A 23,598-nucleotide genomic window follows, 5' to 3' on the forward strand; every position below is an offset into this window, starting at 1 on the left:
TGTCATTTACATCAATGTTAGTGAGGAGCCAGGGGATTTGCCGCTTTTTCTCTCGAGTAAGTGTTCCTTCAATGTGGACCAGGATGTTCCTCTAAACTTCAAGTCTGAGCGAACAGAAACAAAAGAGAACGCTTCAACATAATATGCCAACAAATCTCTGTGTGATCATGTTTATAGTATATATGTGAAGAGGGATGACACAACACCTCTGTCTCGAAATGAAACAAAAATATCCAGGATGACACCTTGTGTAGATGACCCTCGGGTCTGCGTAGCAGCGATCGGGGGACGGTTTCAAGGTATCAAGGGTCAGTTGACCCAATTTATTTGACGTCATTTGGAGCCAGAGTTTGTGCAGTAGTGATCGTGGTGTGGAGCTGTGGTATTCAGTCGATATATATATACACTCCACCAACTGTTTCAGTCTCTGTCAATCATTACGTTTCACTCCGTTTTAACAGCTAAAATGACAGAAACCATCTTTTTGTGTTTTCTATTTTGACTTTTTAGCTTGGCCCACGTCCCATCTGTTAACATGGAGGATGCATTGTTAATGACCTCTACTGCAGCCAGCAACCAGTGATCAAGATGCTTTGGCTGTCATGTCGTCCATCTATATTTACAGTCTATGTGACAGTAAAGGAGAATGTTCAACTTTGAACTGCTGGTGATAAAACAGTTTCTCTTTCCTACTTTAATTTCTTGTAAACATACATAACAGATAAAAAATCCCTGCGCTCTGAGTCGTCTACTACATATTTAAGATAAGACCAGGGGTTTATGTAATGTTAAACTCTGCCAATTTATATATTTAGTCAATAAAATATGCAGAACACTCAAGATCAGATCAACGACCACAGAACTTTCTTTAAAGCAAATTCATCCAAATATAAAGCATTTAGGCTCAACTTTAGTCTGGAAGCTGTACCCAGTCAGTGTGTAATGAAAGGACGCAAATGCCGGCTCTAAATATAAACATTTGTGAGGCACTGAAACATTTCTGCATTGTAATTAGCACCAGGCCTTTTGGTGGTTCTGTTATATGAGGAGGTAAATAGCTGGATGCGAGCAATTAAGTAACAGCGCCAAAGTTAAACCTCTTTTTTTTATCTCGAGGAAATTCTATGAATACCAGCAACACACACACACACACACACACACACACACACACACACACACACACACACACACACACACACACACACACACACACACACCGGTGGATGTTTTAACTCGAATCTACTGATATAAAAAAAAAAAAAAGTTAAGTTCTTTAGATCTCGACTGAAATTTATGATGTTGCTGCACACTTGAGCTTTAACTAATGCATCTTTGCTGTATCTTAATGTTTTTTGGAAACCATACAAAATTCACAATCTGAGTATGTGGTGTATGTAGCATTAAATGGAAAGATAAAACTAGGTTGGCATGAGGTTAGAGTGCTTTTGGGAATTCACCCAAGCAATTACTTTCGGCATCAATTTGATGTTAAAATGTTTTGCAGCTGCCAATGCCAAAGGCCAGTTAAAGAAAATGCTAAGGTCATTAGCCTTTCAAAGACTAAGCTTGAACGTGTCAAGCAGCAAAAGCCTAATGGAGCCATCTTCCCAAACCACATTAACGCTGTTAAAACAAACAGCCACTGGCGATGTACCCCCCTCCTGAGCCAATGCTGTTGTTTGATGTTTTTTTTTTTCTTATTCTTGCAGATAGCTCACGAAGTGTGATGTCACTCAGACATTTCCACAGAAACACACGTAAAGACCTTAAAACGTCAGTGTTTAAGGTCAGATTTTGTACAAAGTCTCACGGGAGCAAAGAGCAAAAAGCTTCTTTCTTTTCTCACCATTTAGCAGCGGTCTTCAATAATCACAAAAATCCCCTGTAGACAAAGAAAAGCAATAAAAAATCCCCTGCTGACAGAAAATCCAAAAGACCAGAATGTGATGCTGCCACAGGTTAAAGTAAAGTGCATTTACCAAAAAGTGGATTGTGACATTTCAGCACAAAAGCACTCCTGAAGTAAGAATTATCCAAGCAGGGATTTGATACATTTTTTCAGTTTATAGCTGCTTTCAGAAATGCACTGAACTCCGGATAATCCCCTGATATTCTCTGGAGTCTCGTAGTTAGGACTCTAGAGAATGTCCGAATGAGCACATACGCAAGAACATATGAACAAAAAAAACAAGAAGAAAACAAATATCTCAGGATGAAAAAGCGATACACATAGAAGTCACCGACGAAGATGACAAGACAGACACTGGTGTCCATGTAAACAAAAACAGCAGAACCTCTGCAGAGGGATTAATGCTTTAAATCCTGCTTCTACCTGCTGCTCCACCCCCCACCTGAATACCCCGGAGACTTCTGGGTTGTTTCTGTGCTGATGTTCATGTGTGAAACTCCAGAGAAGGTCCAGACAGAATTGTGCCGTTAACACACAAAACACGAGTCCTCTCATTTAATTTAATAAAACCATATTTTTGACATTTCTTCACCCACACGACATATCCATTGAAAACAGTTATTTGGTTGCACTCTGTTGAAGGCAGCCAGAGTTCAACTTTATATATACACACATTTTCTGGTGAGCTCTGTATAGGCCCAGAAAAAGTGCAGGAATGAAGGGATAATGCTTTTTAAGAAACAAAAACCAGTTACCAAATAAAAAGGTTTTTCCAGGTGCAGCTTTTTGTCTGGAATAATGGAGCGTGGCGATATTTGGGGGCTTGTGGGATATATGGAGCATATCTGGGCAGTAACTCAAGTGGAATTTTGGCAGAACTCGCAGACTATCATACTTCTCCTGTTTTATTTTTATTGCCTGAATCAGTTCACCGCGGAGCCTCTGAATCTTGGATGTCGCCTACCTCTCCCTACTGTCAGCCTACTCATACCTGAAAGGGGTGTAATGACCCACTTTCTCTCCTCGTCCCCTGGCGACTCTGCCGCTTACCACGTTTGACCACCTTGCCGTGGTCGACCACAGTCTGCAGCTGCCGTTAATTTACAGGAGCACCGTGCACCCCCCCGTTTTCCAGCTCTGAAGCATATATGACTAATCACACCAGTCATTTTAAACAACTTGAGCTCTTTCTGGCAATAAATCACCTTGGTACGTGCTACTGTGCCCATAATAGAGATGCATTCTGGAGGGAGGAGGGCAAGGGGGACTTGGGGAGCTGTTCAGTGCTTCTGGTCAACACACTATTGTGAAACAAACTCACGGCCCAGGACATATTGTTGGTCGATGTGTTGTTTATTTCTATGATCTCAGTAAAAATCAAAGTGAAGACAAGAAAGAGTTGAATTTCTTTGTACCACAGCTCAGGGAATACAATATTTCCCTGGATGTTTTGCTTAAAAAGTACATATTTTCTTTCCTTTTGCTACAAAATCCTCAACACACTCACTCTGCTTGCTCTATAAATATGCCACAGAGGTTTGTCAAGATACAAAGTTCTTCAAACGAATGTGACACAGACCTTATCCTGGCAGAAAATGAAATGTCGCTAACTTACATTTAACCAGCGTTTGATCTGCTTTCAACATATTTTTTGAACATTTTAGCGAAAGCCTAGATAAACCTGAAAGAGGAAATACTGGCTTATTTTATCCTCACCTCAATAACATGGAGAAAAAAAACGAGCTTCCAAAATGTCCAAGAGGTACTTTTTCATCTTCACCTGCCAACTGGAAGAGAGAACAGAGGGACTTCACACGGCCTTTAAAGATGCTATTAAACCACCTTTTTCAGGACACGACAAACGAGTTTGCACCAAATTCCACAAGCCGCTGTGGGATCAAAATGGCTTCAGCAGCAGCAACAACCAGTAAAAAGTAGTAAAAAAAAATGAAATGAAGTTAAACAACACAAAGGCCTTGGCTGTGACTGTGACTGTGTTGTGTTGTTTTTTTTCCCTGCCTGTCATTGTTCCGTGCTGCATCTTTCCTTTATGCCTTCCGCTGCCAAGTAACCACTGTGCCGAGCTGAGGAACAATCTGCTCCTTGTCAGCAGCGCTGAATGAATCCTGTTGCTTATTGTTGAGGTGAACACATTATTTGAATACGACCAGTCTCCTGTAATAAAGGGGCCGTTGTGGTTTATGAAATATTCATCAAAGGTATCCCCTGGAGATTCAGACGCATTCAGATGCATATCTCAGAATCTGAAACAGACTCCAGCAGACAAAAGACTGCAAGCAGTGTCTGCCAGCGTCTGAACTACGAGGCAGACCGTCACAAAGGAAGTGACCTCTATAGTGGATACGTCTCCTTGTCGCTCTGCTGGTTTTCAGCCATTCCACCTCCTAATAAATCAACAAGAGCACACTCAGGGATCCAGCAGCTAAGTGGCATTTAAGAAACAGCTTGTGAGAGCTGTGAGGCTGCAATTTGGATCATTTAGATGCAAGGCAATAATTTGGCCAGATGAACAACATTAACAACAACTGCAAAGTTTTTAAGCCACTAAAAGAAAAAAAGTCTAAGTAACATTTTGTTTTAAGTAAGTGAGGGCTGGATTTCTTGTGGTTCAGAAAGGTAGAACAAATGTTTTCCATTTGCTCACATTCACTCAGTATTGGGGATGTGACACATTGAAATTCACGGGCAATACACCATGTGATGATAATAGATAGTTGCCTTGCTATTAATCAGTTGTACGTGTGGCGCATTTACCTCCGGTGTACCTGACGCTCGCTGCGTAAATGCCAAGACACCGTTTCTGCTACAAATGCCAATAACGGCAGCTTCGGCAGACATATGTGGCTCAGGCTCTTTGATCAAAGTTGGAATTGCTGTAACGAGAGTGCGACCACCTCTCTTCTTTTATGATCAGAGCACGGCTGATATTCACGGTGCAGCGAATACCCCCTCCTCCTCATCACGACTTCATCTGTGCCTTTCGAACATATAGAACAAACCAGCCATGCCTGTAACAAGGTGGACTGTTAGAACAATTCCTAACAAAGCTGCTGGGAGACATACAGCCTCATAATTGCTCAAACATTGTTTACACCATGCTCCTGCCTTGAAGACACAATAAAAGAGGGGTTGACAGTCCTATGCAGAGACACTGGGCTATCACACTGGGACTATGGGTACTGATGAGAAGCTCTCGGTCTGTTGCCATGGCCCCTGTGTGGGTTGTATGTCAGCGCCAGTCTGCCCTTCTTTTTAATAACACTGAAAAATACTTTGAAGACCCATTGGTGGAACACAGCGCATTATGCTCCCAGTGGTGTGGGTCTGCGATTTTTACAGCTTAACATTGTCTCATGCCATTAAAAAATAACAGGGACGTCATAATTTGACTCGGCTTTCCGGCGCAGTTCATTATCAAACCTACGTGTCCCATCGTGGTCGGCCATCGAGGAAAGACATGCAAATTGAGCAGCCAATGAATGAACAAATGAATGGTCCTCAGTATTATTACAACTGGTCGGGACCAGACAATTAAGAGAGGGGACAGCTGATGTTTTCATCCTGTAAATGAGGAAATGAACAGAATCTCTCTCATGTGGTTTAGGACATTTGCTCCTGTTTAATCTTTTCACAATAGTATACAATACGATATGGATATACATAAAATGTTTATATTCCTATATTTCTTACGATTGTGAATTTATACCTACTCATATATTTATACTATACTGCTATTTAGTATAGTGCTGTGCAATTATCTGATTTATACAGATACAACACATTCCATTTGTATACTCATCTTCACATTGTATACCTGCCTATGTACTTATAACAGTCTATATATATATATGCATATATGTGTACATTTATTTCAATATACATAATGCACAAAAATATTATCCATCCTTGTGTGCCACTGCACTTTATTTATTTAAAGACAATTTTATCTGAGCCTAATTAAGTATTTATCTGCAATGATAAGTGTTAGTAACTTATTAATTACAGAGAGATTGCATTTTTCTGATGGAGTGGATGTAATGTTGGGCTTTGATGAAATATGATCTACATCTTCTTATTCATTCATATATTCTTAATCTGTGAACATGATCAATCCAGACCCCTCCTGTACAACCCAGTTTATCGGCAGGTTATATGCTACCCCTCCGAAATGTATGTCCATGATTGCACAGATGTCTGGAGGGAAACTATCAGCGATGAAGAGGAGCAGAATAGAAAAACTCTGCCTTTGGAAATGTTGGTTTTAAGTGTTGGCTTCAAGTCGTGCAAACATTTGAACATTCTGGTTTGAAAGCAGACGTTTCAAAGATCCTGAGAATACCTATGAAGATGTAAACCCTGCACTGACTGAATAACTGACTGTATGATGGGTACAAAAGGTAACTTCTTTTCGTCTATCACTGGGAATCACTGAGTACACTATTGCATAACCTACAGAGATCTGAGGCCTCACATAGACAAGCAACAGAGCCTGAAAACTGTTCCTCAGACATATCCAGGCAGGTTACAAAACATTAAAATCCATAACCAACAGTTCCCTTATGAAACCACAATTAAATTCCCTACATCCAGATTTGGATTTGGATTTGCACCAAATTGCACACACTCATGAATGTCAGATCAATGAATTATTCTCCGAGAAATCAATGAAAATGATGATCACACCATGTCGTTTTTGTGTAATCTTGCCTACAAAACAAACAGGGGTGAAAGTATTTGTTGCAGGTTTGAAAATACCTGAAATCCCAATTAGCACAACCCCCTGCAGCATTGTGTTATATATAGACATTCCTAATTTGTAACCTTACTACAATTACATATACCATCGAGTATGTGCTTATGTGTAGAGGTGTCCCCAAACTAAACAGACTACAAATCTGTCTCTCAGCAGGAGTGACTTTTGAAATTAATATGTGGCGTATGTCAGCATTGTTGGTAATTAAACCCTGCCACATTTCACCTAAGCTATTATTGGTTGCTGCCAGCCATCTAATGAGCCCCACATTATCTCAGTGAGAGACAAAGGCCCAGAGGACGCGGCGTATTTTAAAGAGTCCAAATCCATTTCAACTCTCCATACTGTAGCGCCTCGTGCAGGTCAGTGGGTCATTCCTGCTGCCGCCGTGGAAACCAGGGAGAAGATCTCGACAAGCTTTATCGCCGTCGTTTGACAAAGTGAGACACATTTTCAGGGCAAATGAGACACAGTAGACAAGCAGCAGCTGTCATCCATCATACTTGTGGTGATGAGTGCAGGATAACGACACATCCAGTATGAAAGAAAGAAAACCACAGACACTTCAGAGCATCGGGCGTTCGAAATATAACATGTTTTCCATTTCAAGTGTCTCTTTGGGCGACTGGACCATCACCATAGAGTGAATATAAAGATGGACGGCATGATGGGTCCGCAAAATCGTAGCCAAATCATTTTTGATCAACCCCCTGGTAGCTGGCTGCAGTATACATCATAAGCCCTAACCTCATCCATGTAAGTGGATGGGACCTGGTTCAAACTCCAAAGTCGTGTTAGATAGATTTTCCTCAAAGATGGTTTCTATCATTTTAGGTAGTTCTCATCACACTGATGTTTGTGTTCACTTTACGGCCAATTTTGTTGGTGAAACGTCATGATTGACAGCTGAGACTGACTTGCGATTGGTCGAGAGCGTGTATTGGCAGAACCTTGATACTGCGGCTCCACACCATTATCACTACTGCGAAGATTCTGGCTCCGGTGCAAGATGGTGGCACCTTTATATACAGTCTATGGTATAAATGGTTGACCAATAGTCTAATGCTTACTTGCATGTATTAGCACTATTGTTGTTAAGTCATTTTAACACAATTTCTTCCTTCGCCCCCTTTTTCACACCCCGTATACAGTTTTTAGACACAAGACACTGAAACTATACAGACCACGACCTTAATAGATAAGTTAGAGATATGATTATTTATTCCATAGGTTTGATCAGTGTTTATTTCTCCACTGTCCAAAAATCTCTCTATCTTGTACTTTCCTTGTCATTTCTATCTTTAAATTCCCACTAACTCGAGCCTCAATAGCCTTATTAACATCTGACGTCTTGCCTCTTTGTCGTTGTCAAATGCATCATAATCATAGGCCTTTTCTACCATAGACATTTTGAATAGTCATAGCGGGAGTTATTCATATCAACGGTGACTCACTTCCAGCATTCATAACAATGCAGCACTTATATGCAGCACATAATAGGGTGAAGGTGTTTTCTGTGGAAAAGGTCATTTGAACTCTGGTTTTATTTGACATTTTACCTCCTGACAGTGGCACTATTTAATTATAGGTCTATTGTTTGTAGGTTTCTGACCACTAGTGGTGCTATGGAGCAACGATTTGACGAGAGGTTCCCTGGTTTGTTTGCATCTCGTCTTCTACTAGAACAGGCAGAATGAGGCATGAAAAATGTTTTGGCTGCATGCTACATATCCGTATGTCAGTGTTTTATGAACTGCAGCTTTTAATGTAAAAGCCCTTTGTTAATGCCGTGTTTATCCTTTTTTGTGTCCCCTCCTTTAGTGACATGTCCTTGCCTTTTCCTTGTGTGCCGGTCACATATGAAAGTGAAATGACAGCAGCATTAAATCACAGTGGGACGACCCGCTAGCTGCAATATCCATCATGTCAGCGTGTCGTTTTTGATTCAGTCACTTATGGATTCATAAAATCTGCGGCAAATATCTCATCATTGATGAGGTTCATTACGGCTCTAAAAACGAAGGCTTTCCTTGCTCGTTTCCTGTGGAGGCACTTGACGATTCACAAGATGAAAGATTTTAAGAATAAAAAAGTGTTATTTATGCTGTTTTTTCACCAAAATGAGCAAAAACATAAACAAGTCTGGTAGATTCATATCAATAAAGTAAATTCATTCTGACTTTTAGCACTGCTACAAGTTCTCATTTTCTCACATTTGAAAAAGGCAAATCAACTGAGGTTATTTAACATGAAGTGTTAGACTGAGCAACAGACAGAGACCTGCAGGGATGATTTAGATGCCGCCTCTCTCCTCACATATTGAGCAAGGTGACTAATGGGGCAAACTAACAAAAAGTCAATGTAACCTTTCAGCTGCTGACAGATATATAGCAGAACACACTGACACAGGCATTTTCAGAATAAGGATTTATTCATCATCATTCATCAGAGAATATAGCAACATCATGGCAAACATTTCTGATGTGCAGGCTCAAATGTGTTGAGACAGATGAACTGAGCATTTCCAGTTTGCTGTTCACTTCCCCGCTCCAGCGTTGTGGCTGTGAATGTGCGGCGAGGCTATAAGCGGCGCAGACTTACTGGGAGAGTGAAAGTGGATGTGAAAGCTCAATCACATTCTAAATTGTACAACAGAGCAGAGGAGTCTACTTGGCAGTCACACTGGTGAGACAGAGAGGAGAGAGAAATGGCGCCTGCAAAGCAAAAAAAAAAAAGAAAAGAAGGGAAAAAGCCGAGCATTTGTGTCTGTTTACCCACCGAACTCTACATATAACGTGAGCTGCTGGTGCATTGGCACAATGAAGTGCTGGCAATTAAGGTGCAGATCTTTGCTGCACCCATGTAATCTAGCTTCTAAAAAGAAAATCACAGACACACTAAAATGCTTTATGGCACAATAAATAACTTCCGGTGGGCTTTGCAGTGCTGTCACGCTCCCTGTAGCAGCCACCCTCTCAGAAGAGGGCAATGTGCCACAGCCGCCACGAAGCCTTCCCACCTCAGGCGCTCCTCTCCAAACAGCTCTCTTTTGTTTTTCCCTGGTCTGCGTCCCCTCCCTCATCATGACTGCTCCCAGAGCAGAAGGAATAATGCATCTTTTAGGAGGCAGCCCATGGCGGCCTACTTTAACAGCCAGGGAGGAACAATGGCGGACACTGGGCTGCTAATGAGTGAATGAATGAGCCTGATGTGTAAAATCAGATAAGAGTACAGACTGAGGGGCAGACCTCCTATCTTGTTTAGATAAGCCCCATTGTTTCCCCCAGAATAATAATTCCCCCGCGCAAGATGAAAAGAAAGCTCCGTCTTGTTTTTTTTTTTAAAGTATCCGCGCGACAGGAAGATCAGATCATTTGACGAAATCTTGTTTCTCTCTCCCTAATTGCATGTTGACATCTGGACACTGAGGGAGCCGTTGGGTACACACCGTCTACGAGCAATAAATAAACAAAGGGCCCCCGGCCTTGAAAAGCCATACACCTGTGACCAGTGGGAAAGCAGCAGGCGCAGCAGTGTTCATTAAAGAAGCCAGTCCTGACAGTGAGGCCCTTTAAGAGGCCATCAGGAGCGACAACTCAGCAGCTACCTTGGGACTAGAGAGGGAAAGGCATCAAGGTGAGCAATGCAATTTCAGCTTGAATAATGGAGCACTTTCCTGAGGTCTGACATTCATGTATTTCTCCGGCAGTTTTGCCATACAGCCACAACAGCACCTGTGAGCTTTTCAAGGTTCCCCAGGAAAAACTGGTTGACAGTGTTTACATGTTCACAATTATCCTGTGCCTGGCTGCTAGTCTGCAGATAATCTCGCTCAAAGTGGTTCATGAATTCAAAATAGCACCAAATACATAAAATCTAACGATGTGAAAATTTAGATTTTGAATTGCTTTGCACTACAGTCATCCCACAAGGAAGACTGCAGACTTTTTTTTAAAAAATAAACCTGCTTGGCGAATCCAACGGGAAAGTGAAAATAATTTGCCTTGACGAAATTATTCTCACTTTTCCGTTGGATTCGCCAAGCAGATTCCACTTTCACGGAGTTGCTGATGTAAACTGGTAATAACAGAGGATTAATTTACAAGGAGGCAGAAACCCCCAGTGAGACTTGTGGCCCAGAACAATAATGATCCCACAGTAAACAGAGATTTGCCCTAAACCAAAAGAGAATGCGGAGGCACCTATTCTACACACCGAAACACACAATGCACACTGATGCGTACACAATCACATGCATAAAAGCACTACCATGCCCTCGCACACACACACACACACACACACACACACACACACACACACACACACACACACACACACACACACACACACACACACACACACACACACAAGCGAGAGAAAATGATGGCAAAGTATTTTCCCCAGGCCTCTGTAACAACATATGTTTGCAGGTAATTAAAAGAAGATCCCGAGCGACTATCATGTCACGGTGAAATACAATGCATGGAGCAAATTTCCTTTCTGTGGTTATTTATATAAAGCCGGGTGCACGGGGTCACGTTGCTTTGGTGATCTGTGTGAGATCAGACGAGAGGTGTTTCTGGCTGAAGTCGTGACATCCAATTACAGAGCGTCAGACAAAGCACTGTTAATCACAATAGAGATTTTTTGGTAATTCCAGTGCAAAGGTTAATTCACTGAGCATAAAACTTGATTTTTGGAGCTAATTTTTAAACTAATATTGTAATCAATGTTTTGGGTTAAATATATTGAAGGCTGCATCAGGGCTTCCTTTGCATTGTCATCGTCAAAGTTGTGGGTTTTCAGATTTGTCGGTTTTGCTTTATACCGTTTTCTTGAAAAATCCCCCGGAGAGTATTCATTTGCATTAAACCTGGAAATAAAGCTCCACACTGTTCATCAACACCTTCTCAGGAGCGTTCGACTACTTCCCTTACGTGCCCCACCAGCTTTTTCATTTGACTCAGACTTAATAACTGTGAAACTGTGAGAGAGATTTGGGTCCAACAGCCAGTTTGCACCTCTCACATTCTCCGGTGCTCAGAATCTGTCAAAGCAGCGGGAGGAAACAGTGAAAACTGATTTCAAACTGAGAGGAGACCACGTCAGGAACTTTATCTACAATCTTGTTTTTCACTTTTAAATCTGTTCCCACACGCACTCAGTGCTTACCACTTAAATATGTACCATGGACCCTTTGCAATCAAATGTTGTTTGGTGCATTTTCCCCCCCACGCTTTGACTGAAGAAAAGCAGGGACATAAGGGCCTCTTTTCAACCACCCCCTACTTCCTCTCCCTTCCCACATCCACTCCGTCTGTGCATTCACACGGGGGGTCGCCACATTAAGTGCCATTTTAGACCAATAAGCTGGGAGTGGAAGTGGGTTATCACACCCTCCAACGGTGAGTCTATATTAATGCTGATTTATTGAATACCGTATGTGCAATGCCTGTTTGTATCTGGCACAGAAATGCTAGTTCCATCCACTACCTGTACAATCATTTACATGTCAACTGCTCAAAAAGAGGTCGACATTTATTATTCTCATACTCATCCTCCATGTTAGCGAATGGGACATTGAACAAAGTAAAAAGTAAAAAGTACACGTTAAATTAAATTATCCCTCAAGATTTTTTCTGTCATATTTTTTTTTTTTGCTGAGAGTGAGTCGTGATTGGTCGAGCACATCTATCAATGGAACCGGATCCACACCACGATCACTACTGCGCCAAATCTGGCTCGAATTGGCGTCTGCACCTGTTTCCTGGTTATTTTGGCTTAAGTTTTGCACAATGGGAGGAGGTGGAGATGCCTCATCCATCTTTATTTACAGTCTATGGCGACTACAAACAGATTTGTAGCCTGTGATGGAGTTGGAGTGGCACAACATGCTGCAAACAGTGACATATGATCATCTTATACATTTTACACAGCAAGTTATTAAACTGTTTCCTGTATCCACGTCCATCAGATATGAATAATCTGGGGAGTTGACTGGAATTTTCTAGTGATGGAAGGTTTTCTAACTCAGTAAGTTCAGTTTTGAGCAGCTTGTACTTGTTTCATTTCAGAAAGAAATATTGCGCTTTGATTCGATTAACAAATCTTCATCTCGCCACCATATTTGTCAACTATACTGAGATTTAATTTCTTAAACCATCTGGAACAACTCTACACTGCCTGTGTTGTGAGATAATTTAAACCTGCTTAACAGAACTCAAAGGATTTTACAAGTGTTCTGTGTTTTGAAACAGTAATCATTTATTCTTCTTCTTTTTTGGCTGCTGCTATTTCATTCTTCTACTCCAGACTCTACAATTCACAATTCAAAGCAATTTATAATTTAAGTTACTACACTTTCTTCAGAGTCAGATTAATAATACAAAATACGATCATGGTGTATTATTATAGGCTGAGATCAGACTTTATTGATCCCCAGAAGGAAATGCAGGAGCTACCAAGCAGTATGTCTTGTAAGTCATTTGAAATGAATTCCACTTTTACTAAGCTGCAACGTCGTAAATTTAAATGCATTAATAATTCTAATTGATTTATATAATAAACATTATTCTGAAATCGTGTATTTTGGATAATTAGCACTTCTGCTTTGGGCACGTTATGTATATTTTCAAGGGTTAATATTGTGACACATTTAATATTACAACATTTTGAATGTATCGATTCTTTTACCATAAGTGAAAGATCCACTCATGTGCTTATAGACCACGCATACATGGACTATGAGCAGGGAAATGATTCAACCCTGGTTACATAGTGTATCTGTGTCTCAGTTGTAGAAAGACTCATTCCTTATGTTTGAGGACTCTGATGGAAGCACCATGCTTTAGTTAAATTTGAGAAGTTACCAGAATGTTCATATCTTTGAGCACAAATAAAAAAAAAAAACCCCACACAACTGTTTCCTAAAATAAATGATGTACACTCCCCTTGGCTTCAGTCGATGTGCTCAGCTGCCCAGAGTCAATACATGTAGATGCCAGACGCTGCTCAGGATTAGCTGGTGAGTCAAGACGTGTCCCTCTGCATTGTGCTTTACACACATTCACCGAAAAAGCCAAACGAGACGACGGCTGCCACATTCACGCAGGATGTGAAATCCATATCTATCTGTCCACAGTGTCGGTCCTTCTGTTCACATTCAGTGAAATCCCTCCATAGTTCTGCTGAGGGTACATACCTGAGTTTTACTGTCCTGCTGTGTCTGTGGGAGCCTTCTCCCCATCTGACTGACAGGTGATGCTTCTTTGAAGTGGCTCCGTCTCACTCACTGATGTGGAGGCCAGAGAATGAGCCTCCCCCTCAAGACCCCATTAAAGCAGAAGCCAGGGTCTGCAGGTTTGATATTCATCGCCCGGGCAACCTCTGCCATCAACACATTTTGTGCCACGTGAGAATGATCACAGCTTATTAAAGTGGAAATAATGACTGCTCTACCTCCGGCATGAAATATTTAACAAGGACAAAGGAGATGGCTCAAAGGTGATTCATATCTATGTTGAAAGGAGAGAACGTGGACAATACCGTCGACGCAGGAAGTGCAGATGAACCCTGGTTAACCTGAGCTTAGAAGTGACTGCTGGCAGAAGTAGAAGAAGATTCTTTCCAAATTCATGTTTATCACCAATAACAAATATACAAACTAAATTATGCACGGTACATTTCCGTCCTCGTGGCATGTACAGTTCAGACAAAGCAGAATTATGCATTCGGGGGTTCAGAATGTATTTGCACGGTTTTAACCATCACTTCATTCGAGTCATTCCCTCTCCTTCACGACTGTGCACAGAACATATACACCATCCAGTTTTCTGAATGTGAAATTATTGATGTATTTTTCCTTCCAGCCTGGGTAAATTAGCTTTTTTGGCCTCTTGGGAAAATCACGGAAAAGGAGCTGAGTGAAAATGCTCTCCATCAAATGTGATTGAATTGGATTTTACAAGATGAATTGCCAGGACAAGAGTTTATCCCAATTACACTGCCAAGAGGTTTCGGTCCTGCTGCAGCCACTCTGGTCAACAGCAATTAGGGTCAGTGTTTGAGTTATCAGGAGCCGTCATTGTGAGAAAAACGTTTACAATGTGAGGAGAAAGTAGATAAGTGCAACAAGCCGACATTTGCAACCGTAAAAATGCGGTTTGTGGTTTTGTCCAAGAATTCGTGAAATTACAGATCTGACAGCCAAAACATGAGCGGAGCGTAACACAGCTGTCTTTTCCTTGGCCCACATCTTTTAATCTTGCAGAATACAATGCAGACTGCACAGACTGCCTCTGGCTCTTTGTGTGGCCATCCGTTTTCCTTACCTGGGTATTTTCTTTCTTTGATGTAACCTGTGTTTTATGCTTATGTGGATGCTCAGAGTGTCCTTCATCTGTCTCTCGTCAACACTACATCTCCACGCAGAGTGGCGATAAGTCTGTTGACTGGGAAAACAATGAACGAGGTGAAGATTAGTCTTACCTTCCCCAGACTGGGGCTCCACAGATACCGCAGGCTGAACACAGAGAGAGCCAGAACAAGGAAGACCAGAACCAGAGAGAGAGCCACTCGCTGGTAGATATGGTATTTGGCCTTCTTCTCTTTCACTGCCTCAATCTGTAAAGAACAAAGGTTCAATATAAAAAACGATTCTCATACAAAACAAGATTATATTACCAAGACTAGCGCTGGAGGCTTCAACCAAGTGCTTTTTCACTTTGAATTGTAGTGATGCCAAGTGTTGGAGAAGTCAGAACGACTTCACGACTTGGACCTTTCCAGGAGCAAATGAAAGCAAATAGTTCAACTTTTCTTCTGGCAACGGAGGCACCAGTCAATCAAATCGTGTTTCCTCAAAAACTCAAAGTCAGGCGCTAGCTAATCCAACCATGTTCATGTGAAAGAGGCGGCAGAGACAACTGGCTAATCTGGATTGTACATTTTATTTCCAGTGTTGGGTGAAGTGGGTAATGTGGGACAACTTAAGCTCGGTCGGTTTATTTCCTGTAATAACAAAATCTAGTGAACGGTGCTTTTACTGTGGGTTAGCAGGGACATTATGTGACTGAAATCACATGACTTAAAGGGGTGATGTCACAGAAAGAGGCGGGGAAAGTGTCAATCAGAAGCTCCCCCTTGGAATTGCATGACAAGGTCAATGAGATGAATGTAAAAGGATATAAATCTGTCACGTATAAACCAATGCTCCTAGTTGTTATTAAATTATGTTTGTGATGTAGTCAAGCAACAAAATGTTGATGAAAATATGTTTTTGGTTTTATTTTTCTATGCTTTAGTCACTTTATCAAACATGATTGATAATCTGGGACAGTCATCTAAGTTCTCCACACGGGGAAATATACATTCAGGGACTTCCTGAAGTAAAAAAAAAGATAAACTAAAGAGATGTAGCATATGTTCTGCAGCTGTCAGACAGGAGTTAATGGTGAATACAGTCTGTCCCTGTCTGTTTGAACTGATAACTAGCACATATCAGTTTGCTCTCTGTAGGACAAAGATGATCCAAAAAGCACAGAGGAGTCTGTCCTGTGGTCTGAAGCCACTGGGTTCACCAAACATGTGGAAAAGACATTAGGGAAACCGATGACAATGAGTCTCTCACCTGCGAGGGCTGTTTGTTTCCAGAGTCGCCCTAATGAGCGGTGAACTACTGAATGAATAATCTGTTATTGTTACTTGTGCTTGACTGAATATTTATTTTTTAATTAACCTTTAGTATAATGTTTTAAATGAATTTACACTTAATTTATTTAGGCGCTTTATGATACATAGGACTTCTATATGTGAATATGAATCAATGAGGTTTCTGAATGAAATTAATTTCATGAATAATATACATTTTCTTACTCAACTTTCTGTCCTTTTTCATAATGCTTTTTAAAAATTTGTAATATTGAGGTTGGCGTGCATGAATCAAGGTGAATTTGGCTTAAAAAAAAGGCTGTGTCATGTTTCCTATGAGTATGATATCTCCATTCTTTCTGCTGGTGTGGCTAGAAAACATGTTAAGGATTACAAAAATATATAATATGTTGATCAAATGTGTAAAACAGATATCGGAATAAGTCGCAGAAGTCAAAATTGTCAAAAAGGTCCCAGAATAGCAGAAATCACCCTATTTCTCTTTATTCTTGTATAGATCACCAGCGTGGCACATTGGCATGAAAACAGACTATTGTTTGTCCAAACAACGAAACTGTAATTGTTGTCGTCATGTGATTGTTGTCATTAGCTGAGCATAAACACCAGGAGCCAAGGTCACAAAACCCATCTATGTTAAACCGTGAACTACCGAAGTGCTGGTGGGAGGATTTTCAAACCTTCACGCATTTATTTCCAGTCTAAGTGAAGCTAAATTTTACGGAGCTTCACTTTTAGCCTACAGATGTGAGTCGTATCAATCTTCTCACGTAACTTTGGTCAAGAAAGTGAAAAAGTATATTTCCCCACATATAAAAATGTTCCTTTAGGTGTAAAGTTACTACCAGAAGGTAATAAATTCACAGTTTGTGGTTTTTCAGGGGGGTTATATGAGGTAAGTTGTAATTTTCTTACAGAATTAGACGACTAGGAAGTGGGAATACGTGAACTTTGGTGGTGGTTGGCCGATTTTCTGTCTCTTCAATCGTCTAAGCTTCACCAGCTGTTTCTTGGCAGCAGCTTTATATTCATCCTCCAGATGTGACTGTGGTATTGATCTTGTCATGTAACTATAAGCTCAGACCTGTGATAACCGTTTTTTTGTTTTTGGCCACATGGAGGCGGCCTAAAGAAGTTGTGAGCACAACCTTCACATATCATATGGGTCACACATCCAGCTGTTATGGAGCAACATTATTATTCATTTGGAGTTTATATTCACTAAATGTCCAATATTCACTCTCCTCTAGCTGTATAGTGTTTGGAGTATTTGGTATCTACAGACTCCTGAGGGAAATATCTGACTCTTTAGCTGCTAAATGCTTATTTTATGTGCACCAGCTCTCTCACTGTGTCTGTGCTGAACAGGCAGTGTGGGTAGGTACTTGTTTTTTTTATATATGTGCCTGCTGCGGCTCAAACCCGTGTGATGAAGTGATGAGAGTGAAAGCAAATTATAAAGTTTAGGACTGGGCAGCAAAACAGTGAGTTGAAACTAAAAAGCTCTGCAAACCTGAGGGGAGCTGCATATTTAGATGATGATTCTCTTTTGGCTTGAATCTATGAGAGCACACTGTCAGTTGATAAATTAGATAAATATGTGTAACAGCCACCTGGAGCACATTTTGCAAAATGCAAAGGTATTCCCTTGATTTATCATTTCAAAATTTAATTTATATTTCCCTCTTTTTTTGTGTTCCTCTTTATCTGTATTAGATGCCATTTGATTCTGTCGCTGCAAAATGTATCGACCGGAGAGGCTGAATTATAGCCCTCCTCATAGCGAGCTCAGGGGGGAACACGCTGCTGCAAGTGCTACAGAAAGGTTACATTTATTAAACTTTTCCTCAAATTAAAACTCTGCCTGCTGTAGTCGGTCACAAATTAATAAAGACAGGCTTTTGTTCCACCGGGGCTTTGGCAGTGGAAAAAAACAGAAAGAAAGAAGGAAAGCTTCTCATTCACACTGGAGCACTTTTCAAGGTCTCAGAGGACAACAGCAGAGCAGATATGAACCAACTTCACTTAGCAAAAAACGGTCTCGCTTATCTTTGTGTCTTTAAAAACGATTAAGCGGCTGCTCCTCTCTATTGTGCCTGAGGTTGTTACAGTGGTTAAGCTGCAGCAGATTGAACAGCACTTTAATATGCAGACTCCTTTGTAGAATATGTAGGAATTAGTTTTGAATAATAGTTGCATGATTTTTTTGTGACCTTTAGACTAGGTCTGCTGTTAAAATAATTACCCAAAATATAGTCCTGAAAATATATTTGATATCTTCCTTTTTCTTTTAAAAATGTAGTATGTAGGTGGCAGAAATATCATTTAAGGAATAATGGCATATAAATAGACTGTCTTTTTTGAATATGGATTCAATTTCTGGTTGGTAAGTGCATTAGCAGCGCGGTGTTGGGGACGAAGAGAGGACTCATTATTCAAGATACCCCCCTAAAGGTTTTAACGACACCTAAGGCATTAATGAAATCTAAATTCTCACCATCCCTCAGTTGATATATGAGAGACAGTATCCAGAGAAACCTGAGGCACATGAAAGTGTTTTACATTCCTGAGACATGATGAAAAACAGTTGGCCACAATCAAAGAGCCAGAAATTCCACACACTGTAAATTTTTCAGAGTGAAGGGAGAGAGAAGAAGAAAAAAACCAAAAAAAAAACGGTGGCTGAAATCCTCTGCTCTCCGATGGCAGGTTGCATAAGCAGTGGAAACTTAACTAGAGGACAAACCTCCCCCTGCCTGCACTTTGAATATCGAATACTCCAAAGGGAGGAGGTGGGATTGAGAGACAGACCCACAGACAGAAATCAGGCAGAGGATGGAGGCAGAGTGAGCAGTCTGAGTGTGCAAGCGCCCGCCAACTAGTGTTTAAAGGTTTAGGAGTTCAGAGTCAGCCTGGCATTTCCTCTTGAGCTTTAGGAGGAAGAGCGCCTGGAGCCCCCTGCTGTTATCATGCATGGAACCAACGCTTTCTCAAGAAAACGGCAGGAAAAAACTGTAGCAAAGCCTAAATAACCAACAAGCAGAGGCTGCAGTTTATCACACTGGGTTGCACACTTATAAGATAACTGCAAAAAAAGTAAAATAATAATAATTCTGAAATAGGCAGCAATAGATGATTTCCTGATTATATTCGTTCTCCATGCATGACCCTCAATTCTATTTATCATGACTATCTATTAGAAAACTTGCTTTACTTTGACTTTTCAATATACATATAAAAACACGATATATGTAGTATATTAAATAATGTCTCAAATATAAAATAGGGTTTTAAATGGACCCATTTCTCTATTGTTCACAAGTTCTGAAGTATGAGAGAAAGAAAAAGAAGAAGGATTTCAGAGCCAAAAATCCTTCCTCCCCCTCTCCTCAACAATAAAAGCTCCAATAAAGACACTTCTTGGTGTATATTTGAATGCTGCTTGTGTGCGGGGAGCAGGGATATAAAGATAAAAAGCAAATATAATGGTTTAGGTGAGACCGAATATAAGAGTGGAAATAAAGGAAGAAAAGCTGAGGTGAAAAGCCAACAGGAATTAGATGGGAAAATTACTATTCTGAGAAAAACTGAGATCACTCAGCGAGGTATCAAAAAGCACTTCTTTTCTGATTTCACAAAAGTCACACTTCTGGCACATTTTATAGAAGTCTCAGATATCACACACTTTTCCCACCTTTAAACCACTACTGCTGCCACCTACACTAAATGTATTAAGCTGTAGAATCTAAAGGGTTTTTTCCCCCCCAATTCTATGTAGCATTTATTAAAACAGTAGTCTATGGAATTTATTTTAAATTGATTTGCAATAAAGGCAAGTGCAATAAATCAAACACAATAATAATGGACTCACATCTTTCCACAGAATCTGTTGACTGCTGGACTGACTGCAGGTCTCCATGATGCAAGCCCACAGGAGGAATCTTTCCGATACTCTAAAGCTGGGGGAAAATACTAGTGCTCTGCAAAGCAAGGATTCATTCCTTTGCTGTAATTTGGGAGTGTGCTGAAGGGGAGGGAAGTTTCAGATGGAGTGGAATTACTGAAACATTTGTTATACCCATTAGAAGCAAGGCAGATGTCTCTCCTGCCGGTCTGCTCTCCTTTTCAAAGGTGGAAAAACCACAAACGGATTTAGACTGAAAGACAAAGAATGAATATGAATAAATTACATACTTTGCTTGGATCCAAAACACAGTAGTGGTTCAGAACTTTCAAGAAAGTCCTGTTTGGAGGATTCAAAGTTTGCATGTGAAATAAAACATATTCTGCAGGTACTTTTCTTTTCAGTCCTGTTTTCTTGTTATTCAGGTCTTAAAATTAGTTTAAAGTGGCTCTTTTAACTTTTGTTCCTCCTTCATTCAGTCCTCACACTTGAAAACTGCAAAAATCAAAACTTGAACATTCCATCTTTGAGAAAAATGTATTTAACGTGTACTTTGATCCACGTCCCATATGCTAACATGGATGAGGCAGGATTTTTGACCTGTACCGAAGCTAGCCACCAGGGTCTCTATGTCTTTATATACAGTCTCTGGTCGGGACAAGCCACAGATATGGCTGTTTAGTTTGGAGGACTTATAGGAAATAGGAATTCCGTTATAAAACAATCATTCTGCACAGTGACGCTCACACATCCACTCGAAGTAATAAAATAAGTTATATGTAAAACAGATTTTGGAGTGACTGGGACATTGATATTCCTAGAGAGGTCGTTTGCAGAAGCCAATCACAAACTGCTGTGTCTGCATCGAAAGCTGCTTCCACGGGGAACGGGGCCAACACAACATCAAGATGATCATTAAAAACTTGAATGTCCAAACCCTGCGCTACATGTTTTTCTTTGTTTATGTTCGCGTGGCTCCAGCTGAGACTTCATCGTGGAAAGCCTCTCAGTTGTTTTTGTGAATGCAATTAGGATTGAACCAGTTTTAGGGGCCCACGAGGGAGGAGTTAAATAACACAGGCAGTAACTAAAGCTCCTCAAATATTGGCACCCAAAGAACTTTACACAGCTCTTGGCAACTGTAATAATGACATCCAATGGTACCCAGTTATTTCTCTCATCTATGGTACACAGTGGCATTAATGTTTTTTGGTGTGGTGATACAGACAGAGCCCTGTGTTTCCTCTCTCCCTTCAAAGCTGGGGTGAGTTGAACATTTTTTTGTTTTGTTTTGTTTATTCAGGTTGAACATTTTTTATATGAACTAGAACTATGACTCGTTAACAACAGTGGCTCCCAGAAGCTTGTCAGTCTAAGTCAAGGTTTCCAGCCTCTGCAGCTGATAACAGAAGAATATAGGGACCACTCTGCACTTTGTAATATGTTTAGTTTGAACTGAAAGTAAGCAAAGTCAGACAGTTAAAAGACTTGAAGTCAGCCCACTTTTAGAACGGCTCTGGTTCCAGAAGTAAATTTCCCTTTTATTTTGTCCTTCAACGTTTCAGAAAATCTTTATAAAAACAGTTTGGAGACAGGCTGACCAGATACTAGAAGAATAGTCACCATAAAACATTTGATTCAGAATGTACATAATGACTTTGCACATAATGATTTTAAGAGTGAACGAACTACGCTTCCCATAAACCATTGCACTGATTCCTTCCTAATTACTTCCAGTGCGCATCTTTTTGAATTTACCCTCAATTTGCTACATCCCGTCCTGCTATTTAAATCTTCTCCTCCGCTGTTAAAGACAGTGTAACTAACAGAGACAATATGAAAGAACAAGAAAATTAGGGGTTATTTTTCCAACTCAACTCTATTGCACGATGTTTCAAAACCCAGGATTACATTAAAATATCAACAGTTAAATGATTATTTGCAGTCTAGGTTCTTGAAGTGACTTCGAACAACAACACTTAAGGTTAAAGTTACAGAAATAGTGAAGTTACAGTTAATAGGAAGGAAAACGTTAATTTCAGGTGATGGGATGAAAACATTGGTCTCTTCCATAAAAGGAGAACCTATCCACTTATCTGATTTCCACACCTTTACACCAGCTTCACAGTAGATTGTGTGTTTAACCATTCATATCACCTCCTGAATCAATGCAACACCCGTTACCTGTTAATCAATGTGTCACTTTTCATATGAAGAACTGAGTGCAACAATAAGAACGTCTTCCCGGAGACAGACCGTCTGTGAACACACAGCGTTATCTCCATATTTCAACAGTTTCAAAAACTTTACTCCACTTTCCAGTTAGGCCAATCAGATTAGGGCCTCCTATAAACTCTTTTGATTTTGTGGTCGGACGACATGTCTTCAGAAGTGGTTCTGTCCACAAAACACATAAATTAGACCACAAACTGACCTTTATGTTCTGTCTGACTACACACAGGGCACGCTCGCTCCTCCATCGGCACTGCACATAAATCGTGAGATGCGGACTCACTCAATATGGAAGTAATTCACAGCGTACTGGGGTAATATCTCCCAAAAACCTGGGCTTTTCACAGAGTTACTGCTAGTTATCTCATGTCAACAACACAAAGCCTCGTAAAAGCTTTGTGTTATTTTCTCATTACAGTCTCATTCCTGCGACTGTCATGCAATGTTAGATAGTTTCTTTATGTGTAATACCCAAATGGACCAAACTGAAGGAATAAACATAAACAAGTTGAAAGAAAACATGTCCGTTGTAAGCGAAGTCTCAATAAAACGTTTTAAAAAGTAACCTAAAAGACCATTAAATATAAATTGTAGATTTACAATGAAGTACGGTAACTAGTTCATTCCCCTGTTTTTCATCCGAGCTCAAGAGAAAACGAACGGAGCCTGAAAGAAAACCTGTTTATGTGTCCGAACCCGTCTCCTGGATACAGTTAATATGAGCTGCATTGAGTTTCTGTTACCTTTCCATGACATGCAGGGTTTTTGTTTATTTTCCCCGGTTCCAAACATGTGAAAAGTAAAAAAATCTGCCCAGCCAACGTGACAGGCTTTGATATATTATGTTAATAAAACATTATGTAACAGTTAAGAACAGACATTATTTTTAATAGACATATTGATGACTTTTTTTTCACTGACCTACATTGGAGTGTTTTATGGGAATTAGTGACGAGTTCCTCACTGACGAACCAAAAAAGGCAGGACTCAAAGTTTTCATCGTCATATCGTAAAAGATGAGGTTGGTAAGGTCATCTTGAAGTAAATAGGTCGAAGACATTAGTGAACCTTTGCTCTGTTCAGGTGGAATAAACTGTATCATTAAAGTTAACT

The 23,598-nt window shown here is 40.4% G+C and overlaps 1 protein-coding gene across 2 annotated transcripts in view; it reads right to left on the bottom strand.

Moving 5' to 3' along the window:
* Positions 1-20,377, bottom strand: part of tnmd (tenomodulin) — a 47,024-nt gene extending 26,647 nt beyond the window's left edge. For both annotated transcript variants that reach the window (XM_035161354.2, XM_035161353.2), the window contains exons 1-2: positions 20,221-20,377; positions 15,171-15,305 (exon numbers count right to left, since the gene is read on the bottom strand). In XM_035161354.2, coding sequence (XP_035017245.1) covers positions 15,171-15,305; positions 20,221-20,268 — 183 coding nt within the window. In that variant the 5' untranslated portion in view covers positions 20,269-20,377. The remainder of the gene's footprint in view (positions 1-15,170; positions 15,306-20,220) is intronic.
* Positions 20,378-23,598: the final 3,221 nt, after the last annotated feature.

This window comes from Hippoglossus stenolepis, chromosome 7 (assembly GCF_022539355.2).
Source record: "Hippoglossus stenolepis isolate QCI-W04-F060 chromosome 7, HSTE1.2, whole genome shotgun sequence".
Classification (NCBI taxonomy): Eukaryota; Metazoa; Chordata; class Actinopteri; order Pleuronectiformes; family Pleuronectidae; genus Hippoglossus; species Hippoglossus stenolepis.